Source organism: Acomys minous (genome assembly GCF_964271855.1).
Source record: "Acomys minous genome assembly, chromosome: 13".
NCBI lineage: Eukaryota > Metazoa > Chordata > Mammalia > Rodentia > Muridae > Acomys > Acomys minous.
Genome location: NC_140495.1, coordinates 66,602,668 through 66,627,251, shown reverse-complemented (window position 1 = coordinate 66,627,251; position 24,584 = coordinate 66,602,668). Strand labels below are relative to the sequence as shown.

General features: G+C 38.2%; 1 protein-coding gene across 2 annotated transcripts in view; it reads left to right on the top strand.

Moving 5' to 3' along the window:
• The window catches only part of MMUT (methylmalonyl-CoA mutase), a 29,980-nt gene extending 5,616 nt beyond the window's left edge, over window positions 1-24,364 (top strand). For both annotated transcript variants that reach the window (XM_084752277.1, XM_084752278.1), the window contains exons 3-13: window positions 403-770; window positions 4,991-5,148; window positions 6,736-6,907; window positions 9,908-10,156; window positions 13,082-13,193; window positions 14,165-14,280; window positions 16,402-16,517; window positions 17,526-17,657; window positions 18,914-19,061; window positions 19,600-19,767; window positions 22,785-24,364. In XM_084752277.1, the coding sequence (XP_084608403.1) occupies window positions 403-770; window positions 4,991-5,148; window positions 6,736-6,907; window positions 9,908-10,156; window positions 13,082-13,193; window positions 14,165-14,280; window positions 16,402-16,517; window positions 17,526-17,657; window positions 18,914-19,061; window positions 19,600-19,767; window positions 22,785-22,913 (1,868 nt within the window). In that variant the 3' untranslated portion in view covers window positions 22,914-24,364. The remainder of the gene's footprint in view (window positions 1-402; window positions 771-4,990; window positions 5,149-6,735; window positions 6,908-9,907; window positions 10,157-13,081; window positions 13,194-14,164; window positions 14,281-16,401; window positions 16,518-17,525; window positions 17,658-18,913; window positions 19,062-19,599; window positions 19,768-22,784) is intronic.
• Window positions 24,365-24,584: the final 220 nt, after the last annotated feature.

The window sequence follows — 24,584 nt, the reverse complement described above, 5'->3', positions numbered from 1 at the left end:
TCATGTGTAATAATATAAACGTATGTTAAAATTTTTTTAAAAAGATAGAAAAATATGTGATCAACTAGATGTTTTCATGAGTCTTGAAAATATCTGAATAAAACCCTGAAAAACAACAATAAAGATGATTTGATGCGTGAGCGCCAGCAACAGACCCTTGAGCAGGTATGAGAATTAGTGGTGCTCTGTTGCTTCTATTTTTTTTCTCATAGATCTAGCAGCTCAGTTTGTGTGACTTAGCCTCCTGGAAACAGCTGATTCTTAGGAAGTCAAACGTTTTAAACGTTTGTTTCACATGAGCACGATTATATGCTAACAGTGTACGGTGTGAGGAGACACATCCGCATCCACTTACTTCCATCTAAGACTATAACGTGTCCATGTTTTTCTTTACGTGCTTAGCTGGTCAGCAGGGCTTGTCCGTTGCCTTTGACCTGGCAACACATCGAGGCTATGATTCTGACAACCCTCGAGTTCGTGGAGATGTTGGAATGGCCGGAGTTGCTATTGACACTGTAGAAGACACCAAAATCCTCTTTGATGGAATTCCTTTAGAAAAAATGTCTGTTTCCATGACCATGAATGGAGCAGTTATCCCAGTCCTTGCCACGTTTATAGTAACTGGGGAAGAACAAGGCGTGCCGAAAGAGAAGCTCACCGGCACAATTCAGAATGATATCCTAAAGGAGTTCATGGTCAGAAATACGTACATCTTCCCCCCAGAACCATCCATGAAAATTATCGCGGACATTTTCCAATACACAGCACAGGTACGCTTGCTTTCTGCGGACATTGCCGTAGTCATTTGTTGTGATTTTCATAAAGTGCTACAAATTACCTTGAGTTTGATAACTGAGTCTGAGTAAGTTATATTGTCAGCCTGTCTTCTTGTTGTCTTTTAGTGTCTTTGTCTTTTGTAGTAATTTTTTGCTTATAACCTAGACTGTATTACACCTCCTGTTTTTTTTTCCCCCGCTGATGCTTAGTTGTCTGCCAATTGTTAGGGTCAGGGGATCGTCCCTCCTTAGTTCCCATCAGAGTTCAGATGGAGTCAAGATGCATATGGGTATCAAGACAGATGCACATCAGAGTGTCAGGTTTATTTCTGCTACAGACTGGCTTGGAGCAGACCACTCATGTGTCCGCCACCTGGATGACATCCTAATTCACCCCGAGTGAGGCACAGCTGCCTAACCAGATTTGTGGGCGAAGAAGACTGCCTGGGTGCTGCCGCAGAAGCAGCATTTCCTCCACAGTTTCCTCTGAGCAGGGAGTGGTGTCTCTGGTGCTCACACCTCACTTCTTGCTTGCAGTGCTTTTCTCCTCACATTCCTTAAAACTGCTTAGTGCCAAAGAGACAGTCTCTTCCGCACCATACCCTTTTAACCTAGTCACCCTCTGTATCAAGTTACAGCAGAGATCCTGCAAGCATTTTCTGCCTTCTTCGTTTGATATTTGGCCTTTGTACTTTGCAAACTGTTTTCATGTTTTATATCAGTCCAAATGAATTGTATGACATAGAATTGTATATGTGTAATCGCACTAGATGTAGCTGTGTATTTATTTTGAGTTTTCTAAGACTTGCAAAGATTCTGATTAGTGACATGTAACAAGCATGAAAATAGCAGAGGCTTAAGCTAAATAAGAGTCACAAGGAAGTTAGATGGTGGGCTGTAAAGGATTTGTCTGTGAAGTTCTGTAGTAATCAGGGCTCCAGGTTCCTTTACCTTGTTTCTGTTTTGTTAACTGCATCAGCTGTGGTTAAGGAAGAAAGAAAGGAAGGATAGCCAGATGGTGAGAGGGAGAGGGATCTTACAGAGGAATGTAGCAAGGTCTTCTTTGTGTCTTAGTAGGAAGAGAAAAATGGAGTGTAGGGCTTGTACCATGGAACTCTAAACTCAGGACTTGCTGTCAGAGGAGGAAGGGCAAGGCTGGTTACAGGAGTGTGTGGTGTCATCCTGTGCTTCTATACCCTGCTTATCTCACCTTGTAAAGGATTGTCGTGTTAACCAGATGTTCAGAATTGTTCTACCTACTCCTTCCTGTAAGTGACAGCATGCCAGTTCAGAGTCTAATCATATGGTGTTTTTTGAAGGATTTTATAAACTGATAACTTTGTATCTTATGGAAAAATATACATATCATGATATCACTGTGTTAACCACTTACAAGTGTATAGTAGCTTTAAGTGTGCTTCCACTGTTCTGTAAATGTCACCTTTACTCTTATTTTTGGAGAACTGAAACTATCTATTCAACAGAAAGCGCCATTCTCCCATCCATTCCTGCTCCAGGATACCACCATTGTATTGCTGTAAACATTTGCAAATTTGAGTGCTGCCGATTGCTCAGATGAGAAGGACCATTCAGTAGTTCCTTTTTGAGTAGACTGTTTCATTTAATATAATATCCTCAGTGTTGGTCCATTCTATCCCATACCAGAATTTCTGTCCTTTTAAAAGATGGGTAATATTCTGTTGTGCTTATATTTCTATTACTTCAAAAGACTGTCAGTGTCCTCCTTTGCACAGCAAAGCACCCGTTTCCTGGATTTGTGTGTGAATTCCAAAATATGGTCATTTTTCTCAGTTCCATGTCATTCTGTCCCCTTTCTGATTTTGTTATAGAGCATTTTCAAAGAGCTTTGGGTTATAAATACCTGAGAATATAAAATACAGAACTATGTATGTATATTATATGAATGTATATATGCATGATATATATAAATGTGGTATATCTATTTTATACCAGCTATAAATAATGCCAGCTATTGTCTTTTTGAGTTCTTAGCATCTGCTGGGATAATACTAAGTGACTTATGTCAAACATTTAGTCTTAAATAATGTCCATGGGAACAATACAGTTATTACCTCTGTTTTGTAGGAAATCAAAGACTAACAAAGTTGAAAAACTTAGTAGTAGTTCAAGGTCATGGTTAAAATTTGAGCCCTCTGACATCAGAGCCCATGTTTCTAATTTATTTGTGTTCAGTTGACTCAAGTAGTGTGCTAGCTCTTTGGCTTTGTAGAATATATTCAATCAGGTACTTGACCCAACATAAAATGTTGGGAAATCATGGTATGTGGTATTCTTAGTGGTCATGGTAGAAGAACCTGGGATATGCTTAGCATTAACTATCCCAGTAAGTCAAAATGAAATCTTTGATTTTTTTTAAAAAAATTATTTTTATTTATAAGTATGCAGTGTTTTGTTTACATGTGCACCTGTATGCCAGAAGAGGGCACCAGATCTCATTATAGATGGTTGTGAGCCACCATGAGCTTGCTGGGAATTGAAATCATAAAGCTCAATTGTACAGCTTGAGATCCGGGATATAGCTTCCTCCAGAAGATCTTTTATTATACAGGATCATTATAGCGATTATTGGCCTTATACAAAGAGAAAACTAGGGTGAATCCAGGGATGTCTCTCTTGTCCTTTATCTTTCATCTGTAAACAAGGAGATAGGAGCCGAAAAGAAAGAAAGGGGGATATAGAAATATAGAGGGAGGATAGAACAAAAGGGAGATGATTGAACCTACTCCTTAACTCAAGGCTCTAATGTTACTCACAGAAAGTTATCTCTAAGACATTGGTATAGAATTTTATATATTGATGCAAATCATGGTCCTGTCAAATACTAGTCTCATTTAGCACAAGAATATATATCCTAAGTCTAACAGATAGATATGATTCTATAGATATATAAGGTAAAATAGTTAAATAAGGTCTTCAAAAGCCTCAGAGACCCACAGAATATGGCGTTTAAAGATGTTTTTATTATTCTAAAGATTCTTTGACAAGAAGACAAGTTAACTCCTGACAACACCCAGCTGACTTCAAAGAAGATGAAGAGCATCAAAGAACCTCCTTATGGAGTTGGCTTCAAATGTGGCAAACAAGCCACTGGGAAAAATGTCCTAGTTTCTGCCACAGACAGAATTCTGCCTAAAAATGGGCAAGCTTGGATGCAGGCAGAGTCAACAGCCAAACTCTGCCAAGACAGGGTAACCAAGTCCTCAATAGTTCCTGCCTCATGAATAAGTTAGGCTAGAAGGCCAAAGATGAGGCTCCAACATTATAGACAGTGTTGGGTGACTGTGCAGGTATTAAATTGTCCCAGTCATTTTTTCATTTTGGAAGCTGCTAACCTGCACTACTGGTTCACCCAGGTATTTAAGTTTTATTCCTTCTCAAGTCTCCGAGGGGTGTTGAAGACTAGATAGTTTAGTTTTACGATCAAGTTTAGTTGGTTAGGGGATAAGATCTTTTTAGATCATGATAAAGGATCTAAGTTAATAGAGATGAGATATGATATATATTGTATTTCATTCAGAAATTTAGACTCAACAAAATTGGAAAGATGCTTATTTAAAGTGTGACAAATACAAATAGCCAAATGCCTATGAATGTAATATTTATTTAACTCATGATTGTCTCATGGTTCTCCCTGCTGTATGTAGTTTGTTTTACTCATAGGTAATAAAACAAATATATATATATATATATATATATATATATATATATATATATATATAAATAAAAGAAATCTTAAGGCTTTCATTTTATCCTGTTTTGCTTCAGAATATGACACTAATATCAAACCACTATTATTCCTGTATACTTGTTTTATATTTGATACCTTTATTCAAATAAAATAATATAAGTAATGTGAAGTTTATGTATCTTCAACATATCAGACAAAATTATAAGGCCTTTGTGAAGTCTTAGCTAGCCTAAAAGATAACTGGTGTAACTATTTTCTAGTAGAAAACTAAACATAACATCTTAAAGATGCTTTATAGATCAAACATTTAAATTTGAGAGTGAATTTAATGTAACAAGTACTAGGATTTTTTTTTTCAGTTAAGATGATAAACTACCAAGTATGTCTGAAATTGAACATCATTTAAAGATAATTTCTTTTATAAAATAAGTTTAACAGAACCTTTTCATATTTTATTCATTGTTGTTTTTATTATTTTTTCTAGAACATGCCAAAGTTTAATTCCATTTCCATTAGTGGGTACCACATGCAGGAAGCAGGAGCTGATGCCATTCTGGAACTGGCCTATACCATTGCGGATGGCCTAGAGTACTGCAGAACCGGACTTCAGGCTGGACTCACAATTGATGAATTTGCACCAAGGTCAGTAGATTAAACTTAGGTATCTTTTCTCCAATTAAAAACATGCATAGGATCATTTTCTGTCTGTTCAGAAAAATATGCTAACAAAATAAACTTGTAGGAATAAATACCATGCTAATTTAGATTCTTATTTTTTTCCAAGTGAAAAAAGAAAATAAGCCAGTATTATTTATAGGAAAAAAATCTCATGGTTCTCCCTGCTGTATGTAGTTTGTTTTACTCATAGGTAATAAAACAAATATATGTATATATGTGTGTGTGTGTGTGTGTGTGTGTGTTAACCATCCCAATATATATATTGACCATCCCACTCTTTTAATTGGAGTAATGCCATGTTTACAGAAGATAACCAAAGCATACATGGAAGATATATTAAAATATAAACATAAAATTAAGTTACTTTTAGTTTTTTCCATTTGAAAACATGGAAATCACCTATTCCTTTTTTTTTCTGTAATACTGATATAAATATTTGGGCATACACAGTATTATAAACTAAACTAAACTAAACTAAAATATTATCTCAAAATGAATTGCTAATAAAGTTGTATGAAAAATATAGAAACATTTAAATGAAGTTTTTGAAATATTTAAATTGGTCAGAAATCAATCCAGGTTTCATTCAGATCAGCAGTGCCTTGGTGAGCTTGTCCCTGAAGCTATGCTCAACTATGTGCTGACAATTCAAATAAGCAAAATATGCCTAGTGACGGTTTATTTATTCTAAGATGTTGTATGATTATTACCATAGCAGGAGAATATGACTAAACACAATGCTCAGTCATTTTCTTAAAGCACACAAAAAAGCAACCCTGTGTTTGTGTACAAACCAAGCAAGCATGGGATCGTATTCTTTCTGTCACAACTCCAAGTTGGTATTCCTTTATTTTGTTTTGTTTTTGTTTGTTTGTTTGTTTTTCTTTTTAAAGAAATGGACCTTGAACTGGACATGTAGCTGAATGGTGGAAGCATTTGCCTAGCAAGTGTAAGGTCCTACGTTCAATCTCAGCACTGGGAAAATAAAAGTGTTTGTTTCTGTGATGCTGTGTGGAGTTCAGGGTCTAGAATCACAAAGCCACGCCCCCAGGCTTAGAATCTGTCTTTAAGTCAGCACACAAGAAGAAAGCCCTTCCAAAAGGAAATTACTTGTGAAGTGAAATAGTTTTTCCAGAAGTAGACATCCACAGCCATTTCTGTGTTTAAGCTTACAGTTACTTAGAAACATGTGTGTTGAGCTGGGTGTGGTGGCGCATGCCTTTAATCCCAGCACTCAGGAGGCAGAGGCAGGGGGATCACTGTGAGTTCAAGGCCAGCCTGGTCTACAAAGTGAGTCCAGGACAGCCAAGGCTACATAGTGAGACCCTGTCTGAAAAAAACCAAAAACCAAAAACCAAAACAAACACAAAAAACCAACCAAACAAACAAATAAAAAAACAAAACAAAAAAGAAACATGTATTGCTTTTAATTCAAACTTCACTGCTTGATATTCAAATCAGGACATAGGTTTTTCTAGTGTGTGATGCAACTAGTTTATTTTCTGACTTGTATTTTTAAATTTCAGTGAGCTCTGGGCTTTGCCGTTTTAGGTTGTCTTTCTTTTGGGGCATTGGGATGAACTTCTACATGGAAATCGCAAAGATGCGAGCTGGGAGAAGACTGTGGGCTCACTTAATAGAAAAAATGTTCCAGCCTAAAAACTCCAAATCTCTTCTCCTGCGAGCACATTGCCAGACATCAGGCTGGTCGCTTACTGAGCAGGTATGTATCCAGCTGAAGAAAGAGAACTTGGATAAAGAAAACGAACATTTTCTTCTAGGCAAGAGGCACAACCAGGAACCATATTTAGCAGCCTGTTTGTTAATATCTGAAAGTCAAATATATTTTTATTATTTTAAATTAATTTATTCAGAAATACCTTGAAGCAGAATGCATGCCTTGGTTTTGAGTTAACACAGATTGAATGGGGTTGGCTCCCTCTAGTGGCTAACGCTAAAATCATTTCTATCTTGGCTTGTGCACAAGTGTTTTAGGTTAGCATACAGAGTAAAGGGTCTGTTTGGTGGTGCCATCTTCATCCTTTGTTTCTTCATTCCCCTCCCCATCACCACGCCCTTCTCCCACTGGTTCCCTTTCTTTTCCATGACAGTCCCCCCATTCAACTTTTATATCCCATGTGTTCTGTTTTATCATATGTATTCTATGTCTTACTCACATAGCATAAGAGATCTTCCTCTCCTTTCATGCAAGGGTCTCTTTTAGTTCTGTGGTCTACAAACATGTTTGTAAACACACACACACATATTTAATTTTAAATCTAGGTTTTGTGGGTAAGAGGGAAACACAAGGTGTTCATCCTGAGTCTGGCTTATTTTGCTTATTTTATTACACTCATTTCCCTGCAAGTCATGATTCCATTTTCTTTATAGCTGTATAGGATTCCACTGTGCTTATGCGTCACATTCTGTCTTCATCTGTTGATAGAGATCTAGGCTGATTTCATTTTCTAACAGTTGTGACTAGAGAATCAATAACCGTGGATGTGCAAGTGTCTCTGTGCTGTGTTGATTGAGAGTCCTTTGGGTGTGTACTCAGGAGCCGTATAGCTGGACCATATGGCAGTGCTACTTTCGGGACTCTTAGGAATGTGACACTGATTTCCATAATGGTCACACAACAGTTCACACTTTCATCAGCAGTGACTCGAGCTCCTCTTCACAACTTTGCCAACATTGTCTTCTTTTCTTGTTTTTGCTCCTTCCTTTTACCACCCCTCTATCTTTTGTTTATTTATATTTTCCTTCTGATCCAAGGACTTACTGTACAGCCCTCGCTGCTCTGGAACTCATTACACAGACGAGGCTGGCCACTGCTCTCATCTTTCTGCCTCCTGAGTGCTAGGATTAAAGGCATGTACTACCACAGCTTGTATCCTTTATGTTCATGATGGTAGCCATTCTGACTTGGACAAAATGGAATCTGCTTTTTGAAAATTTATTATTCTTTCATATGTTACATCTGGACTGCAGTTTCCTCCCCTTCCTCTCCTCCTGGTCCATTACCCTTACCTCCTCTACTCTCCAGATCTACCTCCCATCCCCCACCCATTTCCCTTTAGAAAAGAGCAGGCCTCCCAGGGATATCAACCAAACATGGCATATGAAGCTGCAATAAGACTAGGCACCTTCCCTCATATCAAGGCTGGACAAGGCAACCCAGTATGAGGAAAAGGGTCCCCAAAGCAGGCAGAGCTGTCAGAGGCAGCCCCTGCTCCCACTGTTAGGAGTCCCATGAGAACACCAAGCCACACAAACATAGCATATATGCACAGGACCTAGGTCAGACCCACGTAGGCTTCCTGATTGTCGCTTTAGTCTCTGGGACCCATATGAGCTTTGGTTAGTTGAGTCTGTGCATTTTCTTGTGGGGTCATTGACCCCTGTGTTTCCTACAATCCTTCTTCCCCCTTTCCTTCAGGATTCCCCAAGCTCTGCCTAATGTTTGGCTTCATTTTTTGTTTTACTGGCTGGTTCAGGCTCCATATGCCATACAATTTCAAAGTTCTTTTAATATGCATTTCGCTGATGGCTAAAACTGTGACCACTTTGTGTTTATCTGCTATTTGTATTCCTTCTTTTGAGAACTACCCAGCTCATTAGCCCATTTGTTGATTCAGTGGTTTGGGCTTGGAGGCCTAATTTTTGTAATTCTTTATTTCTCTTAGATATTAATCTCCTTTTGGTGTGTAGTTGGCATATTTTTAAACTTACCCATTCTGTAGCCAGCCTATTCACGCTAGTGAATGTTTCCTTTGTTATACAGAAGCTTTTTAATTTCATAAAATCTCATTTGTCAGTTCTTGGGATTATTTACTGTTCTAACATAGTAGAAAACTATTTGTTGAAAAAGAAATAAAAAGCATATTATAATTAATACTTTTAGATACTTTTTAGAGATACATCTTAGCATAAAACTAACACACACACACACACACACACACGTTTTAAGCAAGAAAGCACACAGATATTTAAAGACTAGTATCATTTGGATAGTGTAATTTGTTTCCACTTAAATTTTCATTTTATAAGTGCACTTGGTGTGATTTTAAGTTGTATGTCTTTTCTACATTTAATATTGAATAGCAATGAGCATGTTTTTGATGACTAAAGAAGTAGAGATTCTCAGGTTGGAAGGAACTTTTATAATTGTATTTTAATATTCTGATTTTTACAGTTAAAGCTGAAATCTATAGAAGTTCAGTAAGTGGCCAACTAACAGTTAGGAATATAGTAAAGTGGAATTCAGTTTCCTGCCTCTGAATTTACACTTAACTAGTTTGATTAATCATTTATTAAGTACACACTTTGTATACATCCATTTCAGGAGATACTCTGTGGTATGCAGAATATAGGAGATGGTAAATTAGGGAAAAATCTTTATGAAAAATTGTACCTGATGATATGCTTATGGAATAGTACTTAAATGGTGTAATTGTGTTTGAAATGTCTGTGGAGTATATAAGACAGTGTTTTTATGCCTAAACCTGAACTAGAAGCCTTGGCTCTGAATTCTTTTCTAGCTGGCTAATTAATTTGTCTGATTTTATTTGCTACTCTGATGCCTAATATTGAGTGCATTCCCAAGCTGCTTTTGACATTGGTGTAGGTTGTATAGTTGTTGCTTAATTATAATGTGTCTTAGAGCTCTGGTGTCTGTGAACCTTTTCTTGTTTTGATTTGGATTTCTGGTCAAATGTTCTAGGATCCTTACAATAACATTGTCCGCACTGCAATCGAAGCGATGGCAGCTGTGTTTGGAGGAACACAGTCCTTGCACACGAATTCTTTTGATGAAGCTCTAGGCTTGCCCACTGTGAAAAGTGCTCGAATTGCCCGAAACACACAAATTATCATTCAAGAAGAATCTGGGATTCCAAAAGTGGCTGATCCTTGGGGAGGATCGTACATGATGGAATCTCTCACAAATGATGTGTATGAAGCTGCTCTGAAGGTCAGTGTCTATTCATTCCAACTTTTAAAAAATATATTTTTATCTATAAATAACCATTTTTAGATGCATACTAAAATTATAAAATGTATGTGAAAAAAGGAAAATTTGTCTTTGACTTCATAGTTTCACTACTAAAACAAACTTTAAAAATACATTTCTATTTCTATGATTATATTTTATGCACAAATAAAACATAGCTACTATTAAAAAACACATATGCTTACACGGATACACAGACATAGACAGACACATACATACAGACACACACATACTTACATACAGACACACACACACAGACACGCACACTCAGCACTCTTTTGTTTTCCAGTTCTTATTTCTGTTTACTAATCTATGCAGTTAAAAAAAACATTTTGTATTTTAAGTTACACATGTCCTGTTTCTTCTGATTTTGTTGGCTTTAGGTATTAGACACAAAGTTTTAGACATTGTCTAAATACCCTTTTCTCCTTTCCTAGCAATGTAAGCATACCTCAGCTTGTTTCTTCCTGGAGTATTCTCATGTTCTTGTTTGACTTGAACTGCCTTATCTCTAGGACTGCTGACTTTTGTGGAATAGAAAGCCTGAATCTCATACCCGTTATTTTAAAGCATATCTTTAAAAATTATTTAATATTCATATATACATGTAACGTGTTTGGGTGAAATCTACCCCCTGTTCTTTCTTCTCGGATTTTTCCCTGTAGAGGAATTGTAATCCAGCAACATGACTACTCTGGTAAGGGATAATATCCAAAGGCCTAGGTCCCTGTGATTCAGCTAGGTCACAGACACACCCTTTGTATACATCTTTAATCCTTCTGGCTGGAATATGGATGTGCCACACCTTTAAGCCCTCTGGCTGGATTTTAGAAAACACCTTTAATCCCAAACAGTGACCTCAAATTGAGGGGCAAAGTGAGGAATCAGAGAAAGACTTGACAGAATGAGTCAGAGCTAGGATATGCCCAACTCTCACGTGGACAGACAGTACAGTTCAATAGTAGACTACAGTACAGGAATACACTGGAGTTCATGGACACAGTACAGTACAGTCTGTCCAGTTCAGTTTGTGGAGTTTAGAGGCAGTTTTTCCAAGCAGAACAATTCAGTGAGAAGTGGAGAGAAGCCAGTTTGAGTCAGTCATCATCAGTGGAGGAGTTTTGAGCCAGAGCAGCTGAGTTGAACCAGCCAGCTAGAGTTCAGAAAGAACTAGAAAGGGTGAGCTTATACACACAAAAACTTCAGGATTTACACGTCCCATATCTACTGTCCCTCCTAACTTTATGTGCACTCTCTTAAAAAAAATACACACTAAGTCCATTTTGTGTTGCCTCTGCATGGCTGTGAGACCATCTGCTCTTAGAACCGTCTTTGCTACAGAAATGGTTTATTCCTCCGGTAGACGTCAGTTGCCAAGAGCTCCTGAGATGGCCGTGGAACTTCATGAACTCCTGCCCTATCCATCCTGACAGTTTGACTGGCTTAACCTCGTGCAGGCCTTCTGCATGCAGTCCCAGTCAGCTACTGAGAGTCCATGGGTGCAATTGGGCCATCCTGGCTGGCAAAACTGTTTCCCCCAAGACATCTGGCTTCTCTAGCTCTTACAGTCTTTCCACCCCCCCTTCCACAATGATCACTTGAACCTGGAGGGGAGGGGTGTGATATAAATACCCCATGGGGTGTGGAGCACTCCAGGCTCTTAATCTCCAAGAGTTCGACCATCTACCTCTATGTTTGTATATCTCTATGTTAATTTTGAAGCACTTGTCACAGAAGCTTCCTAGGAGACAAATCATTTATAACTTTACATGTTTAAAAGTTTTTCCATTCTGTTTTTATCCTTGACTAGCAGGGGATCAGAGGAGGACCAGAATGAATGTGTAAAGAGTAGATGAAATCCTGATCTCAGCCATGTCAAGGACCTCAGTGCCTCAAACCAGGGAATTGACAGTCTTCCTTTGGCCCCTGGGCAGATGTTGACAGTGTATGCAAAATAGCACCTACAGCTTTCTCTTCTTGGATGACTGCAGCCTGAAGTTGCTGCCTTATAGAGACCTCATATGAAGACCCCTCCTTCTGTGCTGTTCATAATAAAAGTCCCAAGTTTCTTGGCCATTGCTCATAGCTGTTGCATCTCTCCACCAGAGAGCTTAGGGTCTGTCCTATCCTAGTTTATGTTCTGTGTCTGTCTGTCGCTCTTAATCTCCTGTCATCATTCCTTACCCCTCACTCCAGTCAAGTTTACAAACCCGTGCACGTGAGCTGAAGAGGACTTGGTTTGAAATTATTTCTATTCATAGTTCTGTGAGTAACTTTATTAATATTAGTCTGCTTCTCACTCTGAGCTCTCACTCGTGCCTCTAATATTTGTGATCATAAACTTAATGCTCTGTTATTCCAGATCATTCTTTCTGAAAGCATCAAGATCTCTTTTGAGTTTTGTGTTGACACATATCTTGCATGCCCATTTTTCCTGTTATACTGGGTTTTTGAGCAGTCTCTTCCATCTCATATACACACATATAATCTTATTTTTTAACTGAAAGTAGAACTGCATTTTGACATACCTTTTTATCAAAGAGTCATAGAACCTTGAAATCCTTATTTCTGTAACCAAAAATAAAGGCTAGACAATTGGAAGTATTATTGGCCTTTCCCTACAAAATTTGACTGAGAAATTTCAGGTTTTCCAGAATATACTTTAAAGTTTTTCCTTTGTTTTTTTTTTAGATAGGTTTAAGCACATAAATTGTAAATATTTCTCTTGAATTTATTTAATTATTATAAAATATTAATGTTTATTTTATAATTTCAGTGCTACTAGGGATATATAACATACAGGGGTATTTTGAGTGCTTTTATCTCTTCATTTTACTAACCTTTTTTTTTTGTCCTTTTTTTTCCCTTTTGCTCACTTTTTTGTAGCTGATACATGAGGTTGAAGAAATGGGTGGGATGGCCAAAGCTGTGGCTGAGGGAATACCCAAACTGCGCATCGAAGAGTGCGCTGCCCGACGACAAGCTAGAATAGACTCTGGTAAGAGGGAAGGGAGAAGTTTATATATGACATTCAACAGCTAAGGAGGACTGCTAGTTTCTGCCTAGAGATACCATGCATAATTTATACAAATACATTTTAAAATACAATAATAATGGGAAAATAGAGCTTCAGTAAAATGTCTCTCATGTGTGTGTATCCAAATATATCTTTATGCCTGTATCTCATGGCTTTGCATTTTTGCAAGCACACAGGCAAGCATACATGTGTTTATAACACATACATGCATATATGAATGGATGTTGCCAATGACCATATTAAGGATGACGTGCTTGACAGTCCTCGTGCTCAGCATGGGGGAATTCACTCATTCACTCCGGGGATACTCTTTGGTATGCTCTGCTTGACATGCTTGCTGTGGCTGGGCAGGCAGCTGTTACTAGGACGCACGTGAACTCTTGGGAGGATAGAGGTTTCATTGCAGTCAAAGAGGAAATGAACAAGTAAAGAAACCAAGTAATTACTGATGAAGGTAAGTGCTGGGAAGGAAGCAAGGAGTACAACCTGGGCTGCAACTGCTGAGTTACCTGTAGATGAAGAAAGTGTGTCGTAATGCTGATTTATTATTGGCAGATTTTAAAAGTATTTGTCTTCTCATAGAACAACAACTGGCTGTAAGAGAATTGTAGAAAATACTAGAAAGACAGTGGGCACTGCCGCCTGCCTTGCTCTCTAAATCAGCCCCGATAGCTGACTGTCCTTGGTTTCTTGTGTTAGGAACTGAGAAGTGGGTAGCTCAGGAGAACAGCAAAGCAGAAGACCTGTCATGTAACTGTGTAACTCTTCTTCCCTGCCTACCTGTATCACAGAATGGAGTTTCTGAGTTATTCTTGAATTCATTATGAGTTAAGAATGCTACTTAAAAATATTAAACTTACAGACAATGTGTTTCTTAATGCAAAACTGTTTATGAGGAAGTCCACATGTTATGTTCTTTGGGAAATCAATAGGTTCTGAAGTGATTGTTGGTGTAAATAAATATCAGTTGGAAAAAGAAGACTCTGTGGAAGTTCTGGCCATTGACAATACTTCCGTGCGCAAGAAGCAGATTGAGAAACTTGAGAAGGTATTACCGGCTGTTGTTCCTTAAGGACGTCCTGGGCTCTGGGTTTATTCTGTGTCTGTGTCTGTAACATCCACATGGGGTCAGTATTACTGCTCATGATAGTCTTTTTAAGGTAATTGAGAAACGTGCTTGGAATAAGTAACTGGGCATTCATAACTCAGTCTAGGTCTCTTAAGACTTTAGAGCTGAAGTCACAAAGAAAGACACAGTGTGGCTGAGGGTCAGTGTGTGCGTCAGGGCTCTCATTATTAGGTTTTCTCCACGGGACCATGGTTCGTTTGCTGTTTGATTCCTCAGGTTATCTGTCTCTGCTAGCGCGTTTGTACGCATCAGTGTCTAGGGAGCTTTCTACACTTGCTGGAGTGTGCTCTATATGTTCATCTCGGTGAGCACTGTGCTTCTGTTTCGTTTCAGTTTCTTTCTGAAATGTTATGATTATATGAAAGGATATAAAACATTTACTTTTACTGTTTTTGGAACATACTTGCTGATGCATACATGGTAAGCATCGGATGGTTACGCCATTCAGGCTACAGGACAGCTCATACTTGCAGAAGTTCTTATTTCCTACAAGAATGACTCGTTCTTGTTATTACAGCTTCTTTTTAATACTAAAAGTTTCTGAGTATCTGTTGGGTCAGCAGCTTCATTAGACATACATTTTCCTCATTCAATTCTGAGTTACTAATATGACTCTTAGTTTAAAGTTATTAATATAAAAGGATAATTCCTTTCTTTTAATCAATCCGACCTGACAGGAAGTTGGTTTGGAGAGATGTCTGTATTTTCTTAAGATCTGCCGCATAGTGAATATCAGGTGGAAGTTTTAAGTTGAACCCAGTATGAGTAGAACTTGTGCCTATTCTCTTCATTTGAATACTAGTCTATTTCCCACTTTATTTAGCCATAACTCTAAGTAAAAGGTGCACTTTCCCTACATGCCTAGCTATGTGTAGTGTGGGAGTGCACCTGCTACAAAGAGAGGTTTCAACAAACAGTACTTTTGTAAACTACACTCCATGCCTCTATGTGTTTTCTATTAAATTTTAGAAGTTGTTCACCATTGTTAACTCTTCACCATCACGCTACAGCCGTTAGAAATCATAGTTGAGAGGCACCATACTCCAACATACTCTCCTTAACATTTGGAGTTAAAACATGAAGCCATACAATAAAGAAAAAAATAGGTCTTTTCTTTTTTTGTGAAGAGTTTGAATTGATCTTTTCCTTACTGTAATATACTTCCTCCATTCTGTTTGTGATAACAGATGCTGTCATCTATGTGGCATCTTGGGAAATGTGGTAGATTGGAATTTTGGCAGGGGTGCAGCTTGTGAGCTTTGCTCTTGAGTAACATTTGTACAAGCTGTTGACAGCATAGAGTAAAACTAGGATCTGAAGGGACATGGTTTGAGCCATGCTTTCTATTCATATTCTCTCTCTCTCTCTCTCTCTCTCTCTCTCTCTCTCTCTCTCTCTCTCTCTCTCTCTCTCTCTCTCTCCCTCTCTCTCTCCCTCTCTCTCTCTCTCTCCAGGGTTTCTCAGTGTAGCCTTGGTTGTCCTTCCTGAACTTACTTTGTAGACCAGGCAGGTCTCGAACGTACAGAGATCCTCCTGCCTCTGTCTCACAGAGTGCTGGGATTACAAGAATGTGCCACCGCACCTGGCTTTGGACTTATTTTTAAATAAAAAGATTAGCAATATGTATTGTGGCCAGCATGTTGTCAGTCATCTAAAGCACACTTCTGCGTAGTTAAACTTTCCTGTAAGCTCTGGTCTGGCCTTCCCACTGTTAATTGTGAGTGTTCCTTGGCATTCCCCTGCAAAAGGCCCACCTATTTTCATTGTGTTGTCACTACAGAAAAACCTGGGTAACAGGGAAAGTTACTACTCTGCTTGCTTCTGGTTTGTTGGCTTTGTACTGAGTCAGAATCATTTTACTGACTGAACTGAACAAATGAACACCCTTCTTAGGTTAATATTATTGTCTTCCCCCCCTCCTCCCCGTTCCCCTTTTTTAGATTTTGGAACATGGTCTATAGAGTATGTGTCATAGTTTAATCTCTGTGTTCCTGTTTTATTTTCCTTTCACATAAAACTGTCCCTTCTCTTCTTTCTAAGGTCAAATCCAGTAGGGATCAAGCTCTCGCTGAGCGGTCTCTCGAGGCACTTACCCAGTGTGCTGCCAGCGGAGACGGCAATATTTTGGCTCTCGCAGTGGATGCAGCTCGTGCAAGGTGAGGAGTTTGGAGACTTCCAAATAACGAAAATTTGACCAATTTATCTGTTCAGAGTGTACTCAGATAAGACATCATTTTTATATATTCTGTGAGCCCCAGAGAAAGTAATAGAAACTTTATATTAGTTTTTCTCAAGTTTCTGTACATTTAAAATATTAATATACTTTGAGAGATATTAGTAATTGTGCAATTCACTCTAACTCAGAGCATGTGGTGCTATTATAATGCATCAATTTCTTTGATTTGTAGGTTGAAATCTGATGAACTCTCAATTATATAATCAAGGTTGTGTGTTCAACCTTGACATCGATAGTGTTTGTGGGAGAGAGGAAACTCTTATTTGATAACTGTTAGAAAAAGGTTATAGTCATGTCATGGCTTTGGAGTCATTAGTCAGGAAGCAGCCGGAGGAATACACAACCCAATCCTAATCCTTTCCCCTCTGCTACTAAAAATGTCTAATGTTATAAGATGAAAATAGCGGGGAGGGTGAAAAGGCAGAGGGATGGAATGGCAAGAGAGCACTTGTGAAAATGGGTGTAATTCTCTTATTTTCTGTTGATGTTTTGGCCTATTTCACATTGTTCTCTTCTGTAATCTACTGTTCTTCTTGAGTTCACCACTCTCCTTGGGAGAAACACGCTGAAAGGTTTATTTCTCATCAGGAAATGTCAATGGTCCTCTTGCTCCACCTGTTTGTATTGTTGAATGGGATGTTGATGACTTGCCCTCAGATACTTACCTACTTGAAACTTTCAAGTCATTTACTCTTTATTTTAGTTGATATATTATAAAGGCACTACAGTGCAGAATGGCACCGAGACTCATTTTTATGTAAGTATTCTCAGGAAATAAGCTTTCATAGTATCTTAAAACATCCTTGAGCTTTTACAGCCTATTTTTACTTATTAACAAAATCTTCTAATTGTATTGATGATTGAAGTAAACATGCATCTATTTGTTGTAATTTAATGCTCTTACTGGTACCTCCTTTGTATTCTGCAGGTGTACAGTTGGGGAAATCACAGATGCTTTGAAAAAGGTATTTGGTGAGCACAAAGCTAATGATCGCATGGTGAGTGGAGCATATCGACAGGAGTTTGGAGAAAGTAAAGAGATAACATCTGCCATCAAGAGGTACTGTGTAAGCTTTAATGAGTTCAGGTTTTGAGCCTGCTAATGGCGTAATGTCCTTATTACTTGGGAAATGCATTAATTGACTTTTCTACTAGTCTTTTATTCTTATAAAACTAATAAATTTTAAATTAAATATGTGTTATACAGCTAATATATAATATATGATTAACCTATAACTTTTAAATTTTATTGCATAATTTGTTATTTATAACTAAATTATAAATACACAGTCCCGTGCAGGTGTGTGAAACTTTGATAATTTGACCAACAATAGATTGCATGCACACTGGAGATCCCATAAGATTATAATGGTGCTAATTCCTGTCTCCAGTGGAATTGCCCCTGGTGATGTTGTAGCTATGGTCAGTCGTGTGTTTATGATGCTGCTAGACACCTGTGCTCTGCCAGTTATTTGGAGGTATCCACTGCATAGGAATTAGCAATAACAAACAGTGCTGTTACTTGTTTGCTGTACTTTAATTTTTATTTTACGGTGTATCTTCCTACTGGTAAAAAGGTGTACTGCAAAATAGTGTGAGGTCGGTAAGCAGCTTCACATGCTTTCTGCTTAGCTGCATCTCATTTGTACCATGTTCTCCTGAATTTGATGTGGTTTTGTGGTTTTATTTTTCAACACTTGTAGGAGCAAAAAGTTATATCATACATACACACACACACACACACACACACACACACACATACACACCCATGCACTTAGGCTCTACTACGCACATCATGGAGTGCAAACCTGTAGTAGGCTGTACCACTAAGCTTATGTATATTGTATACTTGCAAATTGACAAAACAGCCTCATGCTGTGTTTCTCTGAAGATATCTTTGTCATTTAATAATTTATGACTGTATTGAATTATATATAATTATATGAAATATAGTATATACTGACTAATGAGAATTAAATATTAAGTGAGTATTTATAATTATTAAGTAAGATACTAACTAAATTTAAATAAAACAAAATAATAAATGATTATTAAGTAAAAATGAAGTTAAATACTAAAACTAACGTTCATTTGGCAGTTTGAGGAACATTGGTGTTAGCTTTTTTTTTTTTGAAAGTTTGGTAGAACTTGGTGATGAACTCCCTGGTCCACAGCTTTTCCTTTTTGGGAGACTTTCTCTTTGAGCTGCATATAAGTAGGTGTTCTTTAAGGATTTATGTGGATAAATTGCAGTTTTTATATCTTACATTAGGACGGTTAATATTTAACTGTTATTGCCTTTTAAACTGTTCCCAGAGTTAATAAATTCATGGAACGTGAAGGTCGCAGACCTCGTCTTCTTGTGGCAAAAATGGGACAAGATGGCCATGACAGAGGAGCCAAGGTCATTGCTACAGGCTTTGCTGACCTTGGTTTCGATGTGGACATAGGCCCTCTTTTTCAGGTATGCGCCACATTTAGAAAAGGTAAATGATAATAGCCAAGATGGCATTTTTAAAGTTATTTTTAAAAAGTCCAACAAATTCTGCATTTTCTAATGTGTATAATTCATTTACTTTATGATAAAAAATAAAACAAAATTCATGTTAACTCAGTTTTTAGTAACAATAAATGTAAGTTCAGAATGAAGTTTTCATGAGGCTTTGCAAAGTCATGATTGCTTTAAGAGGTTTTCTTATTGCATTCTTTGAGAATTGATTAGTATTTTGTGGTCTTTGAAGATTACCTTGAAGATTCCTTGGGGAAATTTTTTTGTTCTAACTTAAACCTAATTGGTAAATTCCAGTCCCAGAAGCAAATACAGGCTTGGCATTCATTTAATCAGTGGCTTCACTACTATTCAAAATCTGAAGGTAAGGAAACAGGAAGTGACAGAAAAAATCCTGGCATGTTGACAGAAGTAGCCCCTGCTTTGCAGCAGCTCTTGCATTGCTCTTACCTGGGAATAACCAGTGATCTGTCGCTGTTTTCTGTGTGCTCAGACTCCCCGTGAAGTGGCGCAGCAGGCTGTGGATGCAGATGTGCATGCGGTGGGCGTCAGCACACTTGCTGCTGGTCACAAAACCCTTGTTCCTGAGCTTATCAAAGAACTTACTGCCCTGGGACGGCCAGATATCCTTGTCATGTGTGGGGGCGTGATTCCACCACAGGTAGTTTTCTTCTCTATATTCTTCTGTACATGCATGCATATGTGTACATGTGCACACACGTACATGTGAGTTTTTATTGGGGTTACTTACAGGAGCATGGATGAGAGCTTACATATAGGAGCAGGGATGACTCAAAAGCAGCTGCATTACCCAGAAGCCCCACCTATGCTGGTGAAGACTGCTCTCTACAGGACTCAGGCAGTGCAGTAGGTCAGAAAATCCCCCTTCACAGCTCTATTGGTCAGGCTACAGCAGCCTTGCGCTGCTTCTGTGACCTTGCGTGGGTTCATGTGAATCTTGCAAGCTTCAACTATCCCAGATGTGTGAATTTTGTTTTCTTCTTCAGTCTTAGGAATCTTCCTACTTCTTCTTTGAAGGAAAGTTTCAGTAGTTCAGAGGAAATTGCTGTGTAAAAACCACACAAACCCCACCCTGACCCCATATATACGTATCAGGTTATGAAATTGTATATAATATGGGACCAACAATGCACATAGATAGATAGGTGATATTGTTTTAGATGTATAGGCAAATTATAGCCCAGTGATCTCACTAGGTAAATTCTGCAGCGAGTGGGCAATGTTATTTTGTATTAAGGTTATATTTTAATTCACTATATAATATTTAACTCTTTACAAAAGTTTTATGAGGTTATGAGAAAGCTTTATTATAGCTGTCCACCATGTTCATATTCAGTGAACAGTGGTACATAGACTAGGATAAGAACATTATTAGCTTTATAAATAAAGGAAGGTGATACAAACACAGTGCACTCTGGATAGCGACATAGTGGCTTTAGAATGGGTCTTTAGGTAGCTTGCATCTGTGAGAAAGTCACACATACATTTCCTCCATAACCCTGTCCTTGAGTGTTGTTCTACCTCAAAGTTATGTCAGTTATATAGCTTGGAAAAACTCTTTCACTATTGAAGCTACTGTTATTGGAATACAGTTTTTCCTCTAGTGAAAAATACCCTACTGCTAGCACGTGGAATCAGCTTGTCATGAACATTTCAGAGTATAGGGAGAGGAAGTAGATACTTTAACAAAAATGTGAGTTCACTTAGGAAAGGAGAAATGGATGGTAAGTAGCAACAATGATACCAATCAACTATTAATAAGATGAAGGAACACCATGCTGTGTTATACTACAGTTGGTTTAGAACATCTGTGCAGGCTTCAGCTCTTATAATGGTGCGAAGCACTGGGCCCAAGGCTCTAAGGTCTGGGCTTTTAAAGAACGCCAATTAAACTGTAGTACAGAGTATATGTGAAATGCTGCTGTTACTCAACTTATAGCCCCTTAGTTATTGAATTAGAAAATATTACCACAGAGTCTTGAATCAAGCAGATAGACTTTCCCAATGAAGCATGTACAGTTTCTACAGTTTGATTAAACATGCACCATCTTCACTATTTTGCAGCTCAGCCAGAACTCTAACCTCTCTGCATCGTTGTCTGTGAGTGCCTTAGGCTAGCTGAGTGGACACATGATCCTAGTTACATTTTAAAGCATGATTTTCCTGGCCTGGTATGTAGAAGGCACTGTAAAGTACCTTTGTATAGATCCAAATTAATACCTAAGGTGAAAAATAAAAAACAGCACCTGTGTGCCCTTTGCCCATATTCAGGTATTGCTAACTTTAACCCACCCACTAAGATACATTTTACAAAACCTGTGTAAGATTTAGGCATGTCAGAGCTTTTAGGTTACAGAAGTTCAGAGTACCCCACAATGCTGCCATACCCCATAGCTCAGAGGTTAGGATAATTTCACGGAATACTGCATTATTAGGAAAGGAAAACCAAGAGAGCTGTTCTCAACTTGGAGATGATTGTTACCAGATGCCTCAATCTTTTTTTTTTTTCTTGCAGGGTGGGGGTTTGAGGGACAGAGTTTCTCTGTGTAGCCTTGGCTATACTGTACTCCCTTTGTAGACCAGGTTGACCTTGAACTCACCATGATCCTCCTGCCTCTGCCTCCCTGAGTGCTGGGATTGGAGGTGTGAGCCACCATGCCCAACTTCAGTCATTCTTTTAAGAGCTCTTAAAACATGTAGCACCTGCTTTCTCAGACAGTGATGTGTTGTCAGTGGCTACAGGTCCAGTGCTGGGGATGTAAAGTTGTTTAGACAAGATAGCTACTCTCAGAACTTCAGACAAGAAGGTGCCAGCTCAGGAGTATATGTTACATGCTATTGTAAAAATCTTAGTATTGTAAGGCCAGCACAAAGATAGGAAGGGGTACTGGGTGGATAATTAGTGTGATTTGTAATTTATTGTCTAATTTTGATCATGTGAAAATGAGAGAAAGACCTGTGTTGCAACGGTTAAGCACAGACCCGACCACCTGTCCTATATGGTACAGGTCAAGCCTCATAGCCCATCCTAGATTCAGCGTTAGAGATAAAGATGTGCTGATGCTAATATAGCCTACAGCCTGCAGCATGGCTCATGCCCAGGGAGTGCCTACACTAAAACACTAGCTGCTGCTGAAGTAAGCTCAGGACTGCGGCAGCAGAACAGAAAAACGACCGGTCTTCATGAGCGGAGCTGATTTATCATGAGGCCAGATTCAAAATATCACTCTTCACTAGTGTCAGCTACATGCCTAGCAGGAAAGAAGTAGATGTTTAAACTCAGAGACATATCGTGATACTAAGTTTAATACACAGAAAGACAAGCAGTAAAGACTTAGAGAGAAAATTGTGTTCTCAAGTGCAACTCCTTCTTCTTTGGGCCACAGAGCTTCAAAACACAAACAACACAGGGCAGAGTTCCGGTTTAGACTTGGGGTCTGAGCGCAGTGCTGCTAGTTCTTAGCTGCTTCAGCCAAGGAAGGTGTTCATTCCAGCTAGGAAGTTCTGAGTGTTGGTGAAGAAGAAAAGGTGTACACACACACACACACACACACACACACACACACATACACAGCCACACATGCATGCACACATGTATAAGATATATTTCTTTGAAGTTGAAATAATGTCCGTTAATCAAGCCAATTTGTTCAACAGGATTATGAGTTTCTGTATGAAGTTGGTGTTTCCAATGTGTTTGGTCCTGGAACCCGGATTCCCAGGGCTGCTGTTCAAGTGCTTGATGATATCGAGAAGTGTCTGGCAGAGAAGCTGCGATCTGTGTAACGCCTGGATCTTTAGTTACATCCAAAGAAGATAGCAGTAAAGCTATGTCTTCAGGTAATTCCAGCACCTGCTAACGTGCTTGCCTTGGAAGCCTCACATTACAAGGCCATGATTATAAATGTGTGGTCATGCTTATATGCATATTTAAAGAGTTTGAGTTAAAACATAAAAATCTGAAAATCTACACCAAGTGTTTCTCAAGTGCATTACTTCAGAAAATTAAAGTGCTGTACTGCTTAGAAATAATTAACAATACAATTACTTATAAATAACTCTTTGTGTTGTTTTTCTTAAGGCAAGGTCTCACTTTGTAGCCCTGGATGTCCTGGAACTCACAAAATAGACCTGGCTGGCCTCAATTCACAGAGATCCACCTGCCTTTGCCTCCCAAGTGCTGAGATTAAAGGCATTTGCCACCATATCTAGCAAATAATTAAACTTAACATTTAAAAATTTGACTGATTCTTTCTTTAATTTGGTGTTTATTTGAGTACTAGAAACTCAAGTTCCTGTGTTAATATATTAATAAAGTAATGACATTTATCTTAGAAGAAATTGTGGGGGGTATTTATGGATGGAAATGGATTGAGGTTATGGTCCTCAGCCAGATCTACCATTGCTTCAATAAAAAAAAAAAAAAGCACCATCCCCTGCACAGTGGAATAGGGAACACAGGCAGATACGTCTTCCAGGATTGCTTCAATTCTTTGTCAGCATGGAATGATATTGTTAATGTCAGGCCTGACTCAAAGCTGCAGAAAAGATGTTTGTGACCCCTTTTTAAATGATGTGCTGATGATTCTGTGAATTCTTCTAAAATGGCAGTCTAAATCTATTTTGTTGTTGTTGTTGGTTTTTGTTTTTTGTTTTTCAAGACAGGGTTCCTTTGTGTAGCCTTGACTGTCCTGGACTTGCTTTGTAGACCAGGCTGACCTCGAATTCATAGTGATCTGCCTGCCTCTGCCTCCCAAGTGCTGTGATTTAAAGGCATACGCCACCACTGCCTAGCCTAAAATCTATTACATAAAATAAGTGATCTAGAAACATGCTGATTTGTATACATTTTCTTGCTAAATATAAGTTACAAAAATAAAAATAGTCCAAAGAACCTTTGCCGTGTGATGCTAACTAAATTCACTCACCAAAGGAAGAGAATCATTCTTTGTTATGAGAAGGCAATCAGTGAAGGTGAAGTGTGAAACAAGGGGTCTTTTGTAAACTTCTGTATTATGCGTAGTGTTGAGGGCATACTCATATATTGCTGTCAAATTGATAAACTACACTATAATACAGTTTAATTTTCGTAACTTGACTTTTGGGAAAGCATCGTGATTATTGTTCCCATTTTAAAATGAGCAGTTTGACTTGAAGGTCAGCAATATATTCACTGTTTCATTTTATGTACTTTTTCATAAAGAAATACATATTCAATAAATATTTTGTTCCTGTGATGTGTTCCGTTGTGTGCTGGGTGACAGGGCGTGCACTATGTTTTGTATATTTACAATTTCTGACATTTATCTTTGAATACCACTTTGAGAAGAATAGTCATCAGAAGATTCTAGATTTTATGTTTATAATTTTTTATGTTTTATAATTTTTGAACCCCAAAGTAGTAGTCAATAATCTCACCATTTGAAAAATGTATTTCCTGAAGTACCCAGAAGCATG